The sequence below is a fragment of the Phalaenopsis equestris genome, unplaced genomic scaffold (genome assembly GCF_001263595.1).
Source record: "Phalaenopsis equestris unplaced genomic scaffold, ASM126359v1 Scaffold000401, whole genome shotgun sequence".
Taxonomy (NCBI): domain Eukaryota; kingdom Viridiplantae; phylum Streptophyta; class Magnoliopsida; order Asparagales; family Orchidaceae; genus Phalaenopsis; species Phalaenopsis equestris.
In genome coordinates, this window is record NW_018164843.1 from 141,388 (window position 1) to 158,923 (window position 17,536).

Genomic DNA, 17,536 nt, shown 5'->3' on the forward strand with positions numbered 1-17,536 from the left:
ATGATATTTATTTAAATTAAACTTATAGTATTTCTGAATTAAAACTTTGCTACAATAGATCATAACTTTTATATAGTACTAAAATTACTTGAGAACAAATAATAGTTAAGTTTGGGGGATTTTGATCAAAGGAAAACATGTTAAGATTTTCATACCTATTCTATACTGTTTTTGATGATTACACTTTAAAGAAAGATATTTTTGATGTTTTGTTGCAGGAACGATGAATTAGGGTCATTGAAGCAAAAAGATGCAAAAGAAGCGAATTTGGACTGAAAAAGACCAAAATGTGCAGAATTGAACTAGGGCGCCGACGTCACCATCAACCCCACCGATCGCCATCAACCCCACCGATGGCGAGATTTTCCCGAGACTCCAGAATTAATTCATTAAGAAGGTCCACCGGCGGCGCCCTCGAGGCCGCACACGGCGGCGCGGCGGTTATGACCAATCAGGCTTTGGATAAAGACAAATTTTGAAGGGATGCTTAGGCAACTCTTGGAAAAGCTCATCCACAACTTTAAAAGAATGTTTTGACCGAAAATTAGAGAGCTTGGAAGGCCTGGAGAGCCTAGAAGTTTTGGAGAGAGTTCCTGGAGGTTATAAATGCTCCAATAGTGTGTAAAAATTGTGAGGAATTCTTCAAGAGATTGTAAGAGTGGAGGAAAAGTGAGAGATTTTTTTCTCCTTACTGCTTCAAAGAAGAATTATGTGTGCTGTAAAGAAAGGAAGAGATTCAGAGGGGCTTCGAGGAGTTTTCTTGGGGAGAAATTATAGATAAATTTATTTATTGTTGTAGTTTGTATGACTTTGATTTTATATATGAATTTTGAGTTTTGTTGTGTTTTCCCCATGAGATCTGAGTAGTTTTCTCTGTCTTTCTCCTTGACTTGAGATTTGTGAAATGGTGATTTAAATTGGTTGATCCATGAAAATGTTAAAGTAATTGTGATGTGATGGTCTTTTCACTTCGATCTTAATTTGCTTCCAATCTGACCAATTAATTTGCTAAAATATGTTGAGTTTTACAACTAATGTGAATATTACATCCAAGATTCAGGGAGGTCAAAGCCCTTGGAAGGGAGGTCAAAGGAAGTGGGGTGCAAATAAATAGAGAAATAATATTATCGGGCGTAGAATTGGAGATTTTAGAGTGACAGACTAAAATCCCAAATTCGGTCATATCGTTTGGGTGCTGAAGTGTTGATGTTAGCCCTTAGGCGAGGGGAACGTGGGAGCTCCGAAGTGAGAGCTTGTATCCTCCTAGCCTAGCCGCAGATTTAGTAAACAAGTGTAGGATTAGTCAATGTTTTTTATACCTAGACCAAAGGCTAAAGAATATGTATGCTTCTATTTGACACAATATAATTTGAACTGATTCACTTTATCCATTCACTATAATTTCTTTACAAGGAGAAGGATGTTTTCTAATATATTGAATATCATATTCGTACCTTCATTAGTATATTTAGTTATTTAATAGTTATTAAAATTACATATTTATTTCAATTGCATATTAGTGACAGGTAAGCAAATTGAACTTCGTTGTTGTGATTAAAGTATTGTTTTTCTAAAATCTTAGTTGATAGTTCTAAACTTACTCCCTGTGGGATCGATATCTAGGACTCCATTAGAGCCCTATATTATTTGAGTGATACGTATACTTGCGTTGATAAGTGTGACTTTACAATTATTGAATATTTATTACGTCCATATTTATCTTATATTTTTAAGCATATATAAAGTCGCGGTCAGGAAACTACAGGCCCTCCCGAAAGACCGATTCCTTGCTACACGACTTCTACCACTTCGACAACAGAGAAAGCATTGCACTTTCATGAGAGGTGCGTGGATAAGATTCATATGAATGGAAGTTTACTAAGTGGGCGTGAGACTGATCCTTTGTAGAGTGATCTGCTCTTTCTCTAGAAAAATCTAGAAAGAGAGTAGAGCTTAATCGACAGATGAAGGAGCGGTTAACTAAGCTACGAGACATCGAGAAAGGGAGAAAATGGCTAATGACACTGCAAGCTGCTTCCAGGGACTAGAATAGGCCGTCAAGATCCCAGAACTTGTATCCGAACTCATCGAAGTTGTATCTAATGAAGATGCACTTAACATATTTTAAGTCAAGCTTACTCCTGTACCCTCCATCGAAATGTACGTATGCAAAGCACCCAAATATTTTTAAATGAGACAAATTTACCTTCTCGTTACTCCAGGTTTTTTTAGGTAAGTCTCATTCAGAGGTACTAATAAACAAAAAATAATCAGATAAATAGTAGTGTTTAATGTTTCAATCGAAAATTATTTTGGCAAAGCCTGTATGCAGCCTCTTGCTCCTGCAACGCTTCGTGATTGTTTTATTCATGTGCTTAGCTATTTCATTTTGCTTTAGAGTTCTTAGGGCAATGAAGTCATGCCTGATTCTTTTTTTAGCACAGAAATTTTTGAGCTTCTGATCGTGATACTCCCTTTATTTGATCTGAGACACCAAGTTTGTCTCATCTTCTACCATAACTTTCGACCTCTTAAACACTTCAAATACTTCATATTATTGTTTTAAGAAGTAAACTCATCAATAAAAGTGACAAAGTAGTGAGAACCTATAATAGACTAAATTGGATTAAGACCACACACATTAGTGTGCACTAATTCTTATTTCACTTAACCACTGATCCACCTTTAGAGAGAAACTTTCTTCTGCTTGTCATATATACAATCTTCACAGAAATTCAAATATACAGATTTCAACTAAAGCTTATTCTTAGAAGGTTGAAACTTCATACCTTTTTTGCTCATATGACTAAGCCTACGATGTCACAGAATTGCATCCATCTTGGTTCTAGCCACATCAATGAAATGTGCCATTTCATTGATCTAGTAAAGTGTGCCTACAATATTGCTTCGGACCATTACCATTGCCCTTCTTGTCACATTTCAAGAATCACCTGTGAAAGTAGTCACAAATTCTTACTTTTTCAGATGGCTCATAGAGATGAGATTTTTCTTTAGACATGGAACATGTCTATCTTTAGTAAGCTTTGAAGTCATTTCATTTGACGACTTGATATCCACATCATTCTTTGGTAATACATTGCAGACCGTGCTGTCTCTCAGATAAACCTTCCCTTGATCATTTTGAGTGTAATTTTTGAATACTTTATTAGGGCTTGAGTGAAATGCGGCACCTGAATCTACTATCCCAGATTTAGTGATGACTATGGATAACACCAGAGAGTCACCCTGAATTTTGACTATGGAGACATTTTTAGAGATTCCTTTTTTATTTTCCACTACCAGCATTCCTTTGAGCTTTGTCGTTCTTCTTGAAATATATTTTCTTTCCACAATTTCAATATTCTCCTCTATCATTTATTGTGTTTGACCAAGAATTCATAATCTGGACTTGAATCTATCTCTATCTATATTTCTGTTTAGTCTCCTTTCTCGATTTTTCATATTTAACGCAGAACTTGAAGATATATCATCTGTTGTCTTTTTAAGAACTACTTCGTTTAGCACCAACTTCTTGATATCATCGAAGTTCAACTTCATATTTTCAGAAAATTTATAGCCATAACCAAAATCATTCTAGCTATCCCACAATGAAGGCAGAATTAACAATGCTCTAATGTCATCATCAAATTTGATTTTTGCATAACACAACTGATTTATTATAGTGTTAAAATTGTTCAGATGTTCTACCATTGAACTACCTTCCACCATCTTTAGAAAAAATCTTATTAGAAGCAGAGTATTTTCATACATCTTTGTCAGTAATATCATGAGATTTAACGTAGTTTTTCTCATTCACTATATTGAATGTAAATGATGAAGAAAGTGATAAACATATCAAACCTAGAGTTGTTCGATCCAACACCTCTCATTCTTCTATAGCTAAAGACTCAGACTTCTTGGTAATTCTTTATAATGGTAGATATAGTTTTTTCTGATATAAAAAAATCTCCACTTGTATCCTCCAGAATGAGAAATTCGACCCATTGAACTTCTCCAGTTTGTAGCTTATTTCATCGGCCATTGCTCTCTCTCGAATCAAAGAATCTCTACTCTAATACCACTTGTTTGCTTTAATTAATTAAATATCAAAACCACACATCGGAATAGGATCAAATCAATTCAAGAAATTCATAACAAAAAAATCAAATAGAAGCACATCAAAACAATTCCTGAAAAAACCACATGAGAATTTAACGTGAAAAGGCCTAGAATGGGAAAACATCATTGAGCCATACCACCATTAAATTTTCACTATGAAGAACAAAAAATGTACAGAAATACTCTTAGATCATTTCTTTACAATCAATGGAACTTACAGGATTTTGCTTGAAACCCTTCCTTTCGATCTCACGAGAGAAATTGCACGCTAAAATCCTGAACTCCTCTTTGTTTCATGCAACCTTATCGAAACACTGCACCCGAGAGTCCTAACCTTCATCGCTTGAAGCAAAAGCTTTAAACCGAATCAAAAGAGAGAAATACACCTGGCACGTTAGAGCGCGGAAGTGTCACGCTCTCTAGAACCGGGCGCATTGGTGACTTGAATGCGACAAAGGGGCGATGTTGAAATGCGCGACAAGGATGAAATGCGCTCTTTATTTGTAGCCATGGGGTGTTGTTCAGACGCTGGTGCACCACGCTAGAAGCTCTCGTGGGTTGCTCCTTGTTTCTACCAATCAGGCTTCATATGCATGTCCAGGGTAGCAACAACAAGTACGTGGGCTAGAACAACCATGGGGCTGGTGGTTCGGGTGGCGATAGCAAGGGGGCAAGCAGGTACAATCATAAGAAGGCTGTTTTGGGGGGCAACAACAAGAAGGACGGGAAGGACAACAAGACAGCTGCTTTCCTTGGGTGGAGGAAGTAGGTTTGACATAGGAAGCAACAAGTTTCTTATTTCTTGGGTAGCAGCAACAAATAAACAATGAAGGGGACGTGATAGTGATACCAGAGTTAAATAAACAACAGTGTGAAACAAATATTATTGCTGAATTCAAATAAGAATTTACAACCAAAAATACTAAAAATCAAAATTTGCAACAAATGACAATACAAATTCAAATGGTGGATCTCGGGGCGGTGATGGTGATCGGTGAGGGGTTGAACTCGTGAGAGGTGTCGAAGGGCGGTTGATGGCTTGGAAAGTGTGGCAATTGATCCCAGAAAATATAGTTGTGTAAAATTTATAAAGTTGACTCCGCTTTACAACGGTACCAAAAATTTGATGTGGTATTTTATGAATAATAACATTAAGCACTTAATATTGGGATTCTACGCAAATATACGTATCATTATCAAGTAATATAAGACTTTCTATTTAAGTCCTAAATATCGATCCCACGATGAAGGTTTAAATTTGAAATGATAAATTAATTAGGAAATTCACAGAAATAAAACGAAATTACTGTCACTAATTTTGAACGTTTGAGATACTATCAGAACTAAATTATTCATTACTAGCAAAATTTAAATGAAAAGTTTAAAACAGTAACTACTAAACTATGTTTATGTCATGAAGTTTTCTAATATGGAAATGCATTTTTCCCACTACAATTAATTTTTGGTGAAATATGATGAAATAAATGGTTTAAATATATATTGTGTCAAATAGGAACAATTTTAATTTTCTACCCTGATTCAGTGTTATAGAAAATTATTAACTAATCTCAGACTTAATCCCTAAATCCGTGGCTAGGCTAGAAGGATATTTGCTCCCACTCCAGAGCTCCCACTTCCCTTCATCTGAAGGCTAACTCTCGCTTTAGTTCTTAAACACTAAGATCGAATTGGGGATTTAGTTAGTTTGTCACCCTAAATCTTCAATTCTACACCCAACAATGTATATTTTCCTATTTATTTGCACTCAATTTCATGAACGAAATATTCCTTCATGGAATTAAATGCGATTCTCACTCTGTTGTAGAACTCATACGCTCATACTCTATTTTCCGGATCATATGTTTCACAACATATTTTAACAAATCAATTGGCCAGATTAAATTGGTCCGATCAAAAAGTAAATTAAGAACGGAGTTGGAAAATCATCACAATTTATTTTATATTTTAATATTGGCACATCCAAATTATCTCTTCATTTCACCATATCTCAGAGTAGGCAGAAAGATAAAAGAAACTACTCTGACTTAATGAGAAAAATACAATAAAACACAAATTTCATATATAAAAGAAAGTTCATACAATAATAATAAACAAACAACACTTATCTGAAACTCTTTCTCAAAGCAAATCCCTTGTAGTTTCTCTTAGGAAATGTTTCTCTTAGGAAATGTCTCTTAGGAAATGTAAAAGAAAGAAAAAATTTCTCATTTCTCTCCCTCTCCAACACACTTAGAGAAGAATTAACACTTAAACTTACCACAAAAACTCAAAACTATAAAGACAATAACAAACTAATGGTGTGGAATGTAGGTGTGCGTGGAAGAAAGTGGAAAGTGGTTGGTGCGAAGGGCGCGGAGGGGGGCCTTTTCTGATCAATTTCAGCTCTAAATAGATCATAAGGTCGGTTTTGCAATAGGTGCATCTAAAAACTCTTCAGAAAGCGTCCAAATTCATCAAATCTTCTAGAAATAGGGCCTGCACTGACACTGACACTGTCGGCGCCAGTGGTCATTTAATTAGACCGCGCCCACTGTCAAACGGCGCCGTCGGAGCCCCGGCTGGTGCTGAGGGTGCTGAGCATTTCTTCAAATTTTTTTTTTTGACTCCAAATTCTATCATTTTTGCTTCATTTTTGTTCAAAGTCCAAAAAATCAACAACCTGCAATAAAACATGAAAAATATCTTCTTTTAAAGTGTAATATCACAAAAAATGAGTATAAAGTATGAGTTTACATGAGTATAAAGTATGGAGTTTACAAAATGCATATATTTTTTGTGTATCAGCAGCAACAAAGAGGTGTTTGTGGTTGCAAGAGGAATGTGCGAACCTGCAGAAACAGTAAGTTTGGTTGCTGTCCTGGACGGTGGCAGCGAGAACGAAGATTGGACAAGGGAAACAACGGATAGTGGTTGTTCTGGGCGGTGACAACAACAATGGATGTGGGGGATTGCAAGACAGTAAGAGGACAATTGTCTGAGGCAACGACAACAAGGACAGACAGCTGGAATGGGAATACTGTAGTGAAAACAACAACGAGTTGTTGTTAGAGGTGGCGAATGTAATGAAGGGTGGTCGGGAGCGACATGGGGAGAATGTGGAAGGGTATATTGAAGATTATCACCATCTCATGAGCGAGATACGGCTGGAGCCACCATTCGAACCATTAGATATAACCCTAGATGTGAAACAAAAATGTTGTGACTGTCTCGAACAAAAGCACTAAAAAACTTAACTCTAAAAATCACGAAAGTGAATATATAATAATAAGATAACTAGGAGTGGCCCAAGAGAACCAACTGACTCCTCAAAAGGGAGAAAATCTTGATCGATTCAGTCCGTGTAACACACGAGATGCGTTTTTCTTTTTCAGTCGCAGAAAGTTCTGCGCCCATTTTGAAAGCGAGAGTCGCCCGTGTCAAGGAGCAATGCGCGAAAAGATGGGGGAAAAGTATAGGAAGCATAAACACCATCTGAAGACCAAGGTATAGCCGAAACACCATTTGAAACCCTTGGATTGAGCTCTGAAATGGGAAAATAGGAGCTAACGACTCTAAAATCTCAAATCAATAACAAACTAAATCCTAAACATCAAAGAAACACTTAAATAGACTTACTACTACTAAGAGTTGGCCCCACTCGAATTGGGCAGCAACCCTAGGCCTAGAGAGGGCCAACCGGCCCTCCCTCAACCTTGACCAAACCGTTTTGAGTCTCCCCCAACCCTCACGTCATAGAGCCTCTTGTTACTTATGGATTTGAAATATTTCAATTGAGAAGTTCTCTCTCATGTCAGCTTAATATATAAGATATAGATAATTATATGATAGTCATTAGATGAATTAGATTAATATGATTTGACTTATACAATCTGTTTTTTATTTTTTGTTTCATTTATACTGAAATTAAAAAAAAAAAAGAACAAAAGAAAAACCCCTATTTTGAAATGGAATCCCATGCCACTTCTTGTTACTTTGTGTTTAACTCTTATCAATTTTCCCATACTATTTTTTATAAGGATATCTAGATAAAGCCATTGTATACTCTGTTTTCTCTCTCTCAACGCTTTATCCCTAACTGCACACTTTCAATGGTGTGCCTCATTTGCATCCAACTTTATTGCAGAGACTCTTAAATATATTTATCTTGTACATTCGTTTTGATAAATAGAATTTTACTTGGGTAGTAATTTATCTAAATTACTAACTTGCAGGTGGAGATCAACATTCCGGAGCTCAACCCCGAAATGGTGAGGTGTTCATTCCTATTTCTGCCACTATATTCTAGTACACAGTGGACCAATTGAGAAATTTTTATGTTAAGCCTAAGAAACTCATTAAGCCTTGACATATTCAGGATGTTTATCGGATTGGCACCCTAATGGAACTGGTGCGAACGCTGGCTCTTTCATTTGCTGATGATGGGAAGCATGTGAAGGTATGTGGTTCTGTTTTTAAATGAGAAGGGTGTCAAAATGATCCATTGACTCTTCGTAGGGTGTCATTTTGGTCTCTAAATTTACAAAAATATAAATTTAGTCCCCTTGCTCTTTTAATATGGGTAGTCCCAAGTGAGGAGTATTTTAGGCCCCATTAAAAGAGTCTGGAGACTAATTTAGCATTTCTATAAACTCTAAGGTTAAAATGTCCCCAGTAAATAATTAGGGGACTATTTTGGCAGTTCACTCGTTTTTGAATTATGGGTAAGGAAATGTTTTGTTGGTGATTAAAGGTGTACCATTTTTGCTACTTTTTGCAGGTCTGTGTTCAGGGATCTATGGGAGAAGGTGCACTTGCTGGGATGCCACTGCAGCTTGCTGGAAGCAGAAGAATTTTAGAATTTATGGATTGGGGGAAGTATGGTGCTAAAGATACGTTCATTACAATTGGTTCAATAGGTCTGCATCTAAACGAAATTTATGTTTGTAATATTAATTTCACTATTTTTAATCATTCATATCAACATCTATCTAGTTATTATACCTTATGAAATAGCTATCTTTGGAGTGTCAATGTAGTTTGGAATGTCATGGTAGCTCTTTGATGCTTGGTTAAAGAACTTAGAGGAGGTCGAGAGAGGAGCCTACATATAGAGGATATAGTGACTTCGACATCAAAATGGATCTACCAGAATTTGGACATATGAATCCAGTTGAGTTTATTGCTGGCTGCAATCTGCTGAGCGAATCTTCGAATTTAAGGAGGTGCCAGAGGATAAGCGGGTGAAATTAGAAATCATAAAGTTGAAAAAAATGCCTTTGTGGTTGAAAAATTATAGATATAGAGGAAAAGAGAAAGCAATGATAAGATTACCAAGTGGAAAAAGATGATGAAAGCAATGCAGAGGAATTATCTTCCACCTCATTATTGCTAGGAATGTTTCCGAGACTCCACCTGCAACATAGAGACCTTTCAGTTGAGTAGTTCACAACACAGTTCGGATAGTTGCGGATGAAACGCGAGTTGGTCGAGCTAAAGAAATACACTATAGCTCGGAACTTGGGGGGCTTGAAGCTGCAGTTACATTCATATTGGTCGTTAGAGGATGTTCAAACTTTAGCCTTAAAGGTGGAAAGACAATAAAAACAAGGCAGGCAACAATCTGCATTTAGGTAGCAGCCTTCAGCCAGCCAAGCACCTACAGCTACCCGACCAACAATGGTACCCCTGGAGGATTTGACGAGATAGAACAAGAGTGTAAATAGACAGATCAGAGTGGAAAGAAGCTGGAAAAGGGCAACTCTTCTAGTACAATAATTGTTGGGAGGTTTTCCAGGTGTCACAGCTACAGACATGGCCTCCAACTGTCCCATAAGTCAAGTTGTCACATTCACAGATTAGGGCACGTCGAGGAGTTGGAGGACAAGGAGTCAGAGAATAGTCCAGAGGAAGAACTTCAGCTCCAAGGCGACGAGGTAGAATCATTAGTCATATTGAGATTTCTGCAATCAAAGCTGGAGTGAGATCAGTCATGGTTGAGGCACAATATCTTTAACACTAAATGTACGGTAAAGGGAAAGTTCATCGATAATGGGAGTTGTGAAAATGTGGTGTCCACGTTATGGTGAAGAAATTTGAACTGGTCACGCAGAAACATCCCTAGACTTATTCCCTTATCTGGTTGAAGAAGGGAAATGAGATATGTGTGGATCAACAATGCTTGGTCGAATTCTCAATTGTGGATCGATTGTAGGAGCACGTGTGCTGCAATATAGTTTCGATGGGCGCATGCCATATTCTGTTGGGGAGGCCTTGGCAGTTCAACCACAAGGCTCAACATGGTGGCTTCAAGAATACTTACTCTTTTAAGAAGGATGGGAAACACATCGTGTTGTTATCTGTTAAGGATGCAAGTGTTATAGGTGACAAAGAGGAGGCGTTCATGCAGTCAGCTTGGGATGCTCTAGTGGCACTGTCCTACTAGAGGAACTGAGGAGGAGAATGAGATACCAACAACATTACAACCACTATTACAGGACTTCTCGGATGTGATGACCGACAGTCTTCCAGAGAGATTAACGTCACTGAGGGACATTCAACTTATATCTCATACTAGGATCAATATTGTTGAATCGGCCTGCATACTGATGGAGACCTGCAAAGTACGAGTTACAATGACAAGTACTAGATTTCATTGCAAGAGAGTTCGTCAGAGAGAGTGCTGGTCAATGTGCTGTCCCCGCCCTAGTGGTACCCAAGAATGATGGTTCGTAGTGGATGTGCATTGACAACGGGGTCATCAACAAGATTACCATCAAGTACTGGTTTCACATACCTCGCTTGGACAATCTGTTAGACCAGTTACACAGAGCCATCTTCATTTTCAAGATCTACTTATGCAGTGGGTATCACCAGATCCGGATGAGGCCAGTTGATGAGTGGAAGACCACTTTCAAAACATGAGATGGTTTATACGAGTGAGCAGTTATATGCCCTTCGACTTGTTAAACGTGCCTAAAACTTTTATGAGGTTCATGAATCAGGTATTTCAGACTCACATTGAAAAATTTATGGTGATCTACTTTAAGAACATTTTGGTGTACAATCGATCTGAGGAACACTTACAACACTTAAGGGCGGTGTTTGAGGTATTGCGAGCAAAGAAACTATACACTCATTTCAAAAAGTGTCACTTCATGACAAACCGGATATGCTTTTTGGGTTATATCATTTCTAATGCAGACATTCAAATGGATCCAACAAAAATCGCGGCCATGTGCCGCTCAAGCCGAGTTCGCATACAACAAATTTGTTATTCTGACTACGGGTCGCACCCTATTGGAGATCATGTACTGGCGCAACGCCTCATCCCACTCGAATTGGTGCGCTTATGCAGATGTCAGATATTAGTGAGGATGCTGAGGAATGGGAGTACGAGATTCAAAAAATCCTTGAGGAAGTCAGAAAAGAGATCATTAAGCAGGATCACAAATACCAAGCACAGGCGAACAAAACAAGAAAAAGGTGACTTTCAAGGAAGGAGATCTAATGTGGATCTGACTGAAGAAATAGAGATTCCCATTAGGAGCATTTAGAAAACTTAAGCCTAGAGCAAATGGTCCTTTCAGAGGCTGAATGATAATTCTTACAAGATCAAATTGTTAGGGGACTACACTATTTTTGCTGCATTTAATGTTACAGATCTCACACTATACTATGAAGGCCCCGAAGTTTTTATGGATGAACTCAGAGCTACTTCAACCCTAGGAGACCGACGAGGGGCTTGACATGGCTAAACAGGCCCAAGTGATTCAGTAAGTGTCGCTGTCCAGCAGGATGCTGGACCGAACAGATGTATCAAGTGGCGGTAACTACCACCCTCTTTCCCCCCTTGTCCTCTCCCTTTTGCTCTATATATACGTTGTTTGAGTGTTTTAGGGCTCAATTTGGCGTTGTTGATTTAAAGTGTTTTTGCCTTAAGGCGTCTCCTCCCTTATTAGGGCTCTATCCGAGAACAGTTGTGCTCCGGTTGTTTCCTGCTCCGAGGTAGTGGTTATCTCGTTAATCTCATGCCATATTTCTTCTTCCTTGCTGCCGAGCTGCCTTCCTGCTCCTTCCCCTACTGCCGCTCAGCCTTCTGCTTCTCTCCTGCTGCCGCCCTGCCTCTTGTGCCTTCCTCTGCTGTCGGCCAACCTTCCTGCACATTCCCTACTACCGCAATCCCTGCCTTTGCCTTTCCTGCTGCCGCCAAGGTATCCAACGCCTTCTCTGCTGCTGTGAAGCCTGCTCCTACGCCTGCCGCCGCATCCTCCCTGCCCTCCACTTGCTGTCATGGACTCTCAAACCATCCTTCACACCTGTTTTCCAGTTGGAGTTCATCACTTTGCCCTCGCAGTCCCGTTTATATTCCTATCATTTTATTTTCAATTTTATGAATCCTTGTGTTTTTTTTCTAAATTTCAGCAATAATAATCATATTTGTTTATTTTAGGGTTACTTCGATATTAGATGCAATCCCACATTGCATTAATAGTGCCTTCCATGAGCACCTGTCTTGAAGAGTAGACTTGAGTACTCTTATCAATATGTAACAATACTTTAACAGTTCCATATAGTCTTTGTAGTCCATCTCTTTTAATCAATCTCTCCAACTTTAAACATAGATATTTCTGCATTCATATTTGAGAATATAAATGATTACTTGGTCTTGTGAAATCTTTTACTTGATCTCCCATCCCAGAAGTTTCACAGCATTTTTGCATCCATTGCTTCTGTTAAATTATGAGGGGTTTTGCAGCACAAATTTTTGGTGAAGATTTATTTTCATTAAGGTTATAGATGGGGATGTTATTAAGAGAATTTAAGTTGGTTGGTTGAAATGGAGGAATGCTTCGTGCCTATTGTGTGATAGAAAAATACTGTTTAAACTGAAAGGAAAATTTTATAAGATGACAGTGAGACCTGCAATGCTCTATGTCGCTGAATGTTGGCCTCTAAAAGAGAAACATAAAACTAAGTGTTGTCGAGATGAGAATGCTTAGGTCGATGAGTGAATTTACACTTAAGAGACAAAATGCGAAATGAATATATCCGTGATAGGGTTGTTGTAGCTCGAGTGGTGGACAAAATTAGAAAGATTTGCCGTAGATGGTTTGGTAATATTAAACGTCGGCCATCTGATCATCTGATTAGGAGAGTAGATGTTTTAGATTCGACTTATGTTAAGAAAAGTAGAGTTACACCCAAAAAAACTTGGCATATTGTATAAAAAATTATCTTAATTTAATAGAATTAAATGAAAATATGACACTCAAAAGCACACAATGAAGAAAAAGGATTCATGTAGCCGACCCCACTTAGTGGGATGAAGGTTTGTTTTTGTTGTTGTCAGTTTCTTGATTATATTAGCTGTGGATTCAATTAGTGTAGTCAATTGAGGTTTTGAGAACATGTAGATATCTCGAAGTTTGGATTATTAATATTTTTAATCAAAAGATTATTTTTTTTATTTTTTTTTTGTAAAATTTGAATGATAAGTAAATGTATATGGTGTATTCTTTATTATATAGATTTTTTTAATTTGACCAATACTGAGCAAGCATGGTTTTTTTATGACAGGTGCCAAAGAGATAGATGAGCAAGTTGATATATATATATTAGTCTCTCCACAAAATGCGGTTGGTAACTGCATTATAAATGTATGAACTGGCAAATGAAAGAATTTCTTATGTATCTATTCCAGCGCTTGAACTAATGTTGGTGACGTTGTTCTGAAAGTGTAGGATTTACAGGCTATGACAGATGCAGCTGGTCAGTGCCCGGTGATTCTTATAAATCCCCGCCTTAAGGTTGGTACTTGATCCATTATTTTATTCTATCTTACAATGGAAAATTAAAGAGAGATCGAATTTGGTGTGTTTCCCTTTGATGAGTACAGTTATTAATGTTTTAAGGTTCAAAACTGCAATAAATACAAGCGTTCCTTCAGCTTAGTATATTGCGGGATTTTCAAGCTTGAGTTTCATTCCAACAGTTTTTTGATAAATCGTGATCTCGTTTGATGTATCTAAAACAGAAGTTACAGTTCCGAAAGAAAAAATGGAAGTCCTAGATTAATCTCAAGGGAACTGTTGCGAAGTGTGATTGTGTTCTGATGTACTGTGCATATTCTTTCTAATTTTTCTTGCATAGTCTGTTAGAAATCTGTTGCCTCAATATGAATGAAATTGTGCTTTTAAGAGAGCTTTTGGAGCAATACATTACAACCTACATTTTTGTAAAGCTCTATGAGTGTTCGCTTCATCATTTTTATGCACCCACACTTTAAATGTTAGAATGCAATATTTAAATCTCCACTCATTGCTCCACTGTTACAAGGATTCAGTGTCTCTGGTTCCCAATTTAGATCTCAAATTCATGATGATGCTTGTCCTCATTGTCATGATTCTTCTTTTTCTTCTCTTGGTCTCTCATCTCACTCTTGTTCTCTCATTTTTGCCAGCCCAGCGACTCTTCTCCGTACAAACAATTGTGATATTATGAGACAGGAACTTGTAACACCATTTTGTTGACACTTTAATAAGAAGATATTATCAGAAAGGGAGCTAGTGGCGATAAATTATTAAAAAGAATCTAGAACATTATTTTCCTCTCAACATCTTATGTGATTGGGTCAATTGATGACTCGCTAATTTTTCAACAAGTCTTCTTTTGATATTCTTATTGGTTGATTTTCCAGGATTTTCAGTATCAACTTTCCAATTTTCATTTTTGTCGTCAATTATTTCTCCTTCAATTTTTGAATCATTAGATTCATTTAATTTCTATTTCGCAACTCTCAGTCAACTTGAATTTATTCAATTTGTTTTTTGGGTGTCTCTTTGCCGTGCTACATTGTCTTTGCCTTTCATGGTTTTTCATTTACATTCCATGTCTACAAGATGCTCTCCAAAGTTAACTGACAAATTTGTAGTGCAATAATTTTCTATGTTAATTATTGACTAAAAAAATCATAGGTCATTTCACAAATTTGATTTGTATAAATAGTTTTAAATAGTATTACCGTGTAATGTTTTCTAAGATGTGCATTTCAGTTAACTAAAGTCTTCTTGGTTTGCACTTCACACTTAACAGAAAAAAAAAAGCATGTTGACATTCTAGCTTTGTATAACTTAGACGTTATGTTATTACGTATATATGTTCCCTCAACTTTCTTTTTGTTCAATTTTGATCTGGAATAACTTGTCAACTGTATTTTGAAATGGTTTTAAGTTGGAATTTACATCTTCTTGTCTGATGTCAGCAGTTTAGCTTTGCTAATTGTCTTTATCTGATTTCACATTTATTTTGTATTGTTAAGCTCAAGGTAATAATTTGTTGACGTCTTTAACTACAAATGTGGTGTATTCTTATTTGTATGCAAACATACAAAACACCAAGGAGATCTGTCTTGGATTTCTCTCTTTTCTAGTGTATGCTTAATCAGTAATGTATCGAGACAAAGGATAAGCAAGTGCTTTACAATTTTTAACGAGTAAAGTATTACAATATTCCCCTGACTATTTATATGGGGCCATTTTAGTCTCAAATCTATAAAAGTGTCAAATTGGTCTCCATTTTCTGTTAACATGGGCTGAAAATAGTTCCCACTCTGGGTCTAACATGGCTCTTTGCAAAAAGTCGGGAGTATTTTGGTACTTTTCTCATTTCTCTCTTCATATATATATAACTACCTGACTATTTAACTATAGGAATGTAGAACCATATAACTATATATAGCCAATCATATCATTAATGAAATGGAACCTTTCAATTTCACTGTTATAGCTAATCACTTAGAAATTCAATCTCCCAACTTGATCGTTATTTCATATCAAATTTTGGTACTAGTCAAATTTTGTTGGTTTAGTTTTGAAATAGGACACATGTACGCCGTCCTATTTTACTTTTAGATATTTAAAAAGCATATGATGTCACTCTGTGTACTTTTTTGAATTTAAATAACATGTAATATTAGGTGTATTTGAGAATATACCCAAAAATTATTCGAGTGTTTGAACATTTAAGACTGAGCATCCAGAAAACATTGCATGGAGGTACCATGTTGTCGGCCGTTTTATTGTTCAACTTAACTTTCGTAGTTTGGAAACGGTGATGATTTTGTGATTTTGAAAATAATTTAAATATAAATATAACTTTTTGAAAGAACATTTTAATTTTTAAAATAACTGAGATCAAACGAGTCTCACATTTTTAAATAATTTAGATAATTGAATACAATACTACAATTAATACATTTATCCCAAAGAATAAATATATCACTTGTAATAGGGATTCAATCACCTAGACTAAAGAATTTGTGACATCCGTTTTAGTCTGCGAAATATTTTTATTTGCCGACAAGTTCCCCTACCTAATACGAGGATTAGATAAGGTTTAGATAAGGTTTATTTTATCTGGGTTCCTGGTTCCCTATAGAGGCAAGCCCCTATAGTTAATTATATCTTAAATAACTGGAAGTCATTTAAGAAAACTCTCGATTAAGATCAGGTGGTTTTGTTTTCAAGATTTCAAAGCTTAGGTTTTCACGGTTGGACATAGGAAAATCAAATGGGAATGACTCAAAATAGGAACAATTATTTAAGGAATCCAAAGGGAAGAAAAGTAGCAGGTAAAAACAGAACAACTATAACATGCTGTACAGAAAGAACAGTAGCAGGTAGAAATAGAAAAATTAAATGCTGAAAAATGTAAAGCAAATCTGTACGCCCGTGAGATCCGATGTTCCTTAAGTATAGCAAGCCTAAATGCATCCGCTGTCCCTTAAGTATAGCAAACCTAAATACATCTCAAAAAAAAAAAAAGTCTGGAAGAAAACGTTATCCAGGAAATCCGAGGAAAAGTGAAAAAACTCGAAAGACTCGACGAAAAAAACTCATGGGGAAAGGAAAAAAAGAAAAAAAATTAACACGAGTGTCTCGTCCCAAAACTTCGATAAAGTAAAAGAAAATTTCAAGTGAGGGGAACCGCAAGCACTCGTATGGGACTAGGCTCAGCTATATTTATTCTCGAGGGACCACGAAGGCTACTCGGTCACCCGAATGTATAGAACCCGTCACTCGTCTAGAAGTGTGTCTTGAACCTCACTTAGGGGCTATTTCCCAGCCTAAACAGCTATTCGTCAGGTGGACAACCAAGTTTAAAATGTATTTTTAAAATTTATGTTTTTGACATACACACAACTTCTTAAGCATGCAAAGAAGAGTTATCCATTTTGTTTCGTGGAGAAGTATATTTTGTTTGAAAGTAATTTATCAAAACTTATTTTTTTTCTCTTTTTTTTAATTTTGGTTGTCAACGGGTCGATTACGCTACCGGGCATAGGACTGCCAACAACCTGAGGAGGTTCAAGCCGACTACCGCTAGACTTATGTCGGTGAAGGATACCATATCCTATTGT

General features: G+C 36.8%; 1 protein-coding gene across 5 annotated transcripts in view; it reads left to right on the forward strand.

The window, feature by feature from the left end:
- Positions 1–17,536, forward strand: part of LOC110026793 (adenylate kinase 5, chloroplastic-like) — a 139,729-nt gene that overhangs the window by 46,438 nt on the left and 75,755 nt on the right. For all 5 annotated transcript variants that reach the window (XM_020727928.1, XM_020727926.1, XM_020727925.1 and 2 more), the window contains 5 exons: positions 8,352–8,387; positions 8,495–8,575; positions 8,897–9,035; positions 13,696–13,775; positions 13,860–13,925. In XM_020727928.1, the coding sequence (XP_020583587.1) occupies positions 8,352–8,387; positions 8,495–8,575; positions 8,897–9,035; positions 13,696–13,775; positions 13,860–13,925 (402 nt within the window). The remainder of the gene's footprint in view (positions 1–8,351; positions 8,388–8,494; positions 8,576–8,896; positions 9,036–13,695; positions 13,776–13,859; positions 13,926–17,536) is intronic.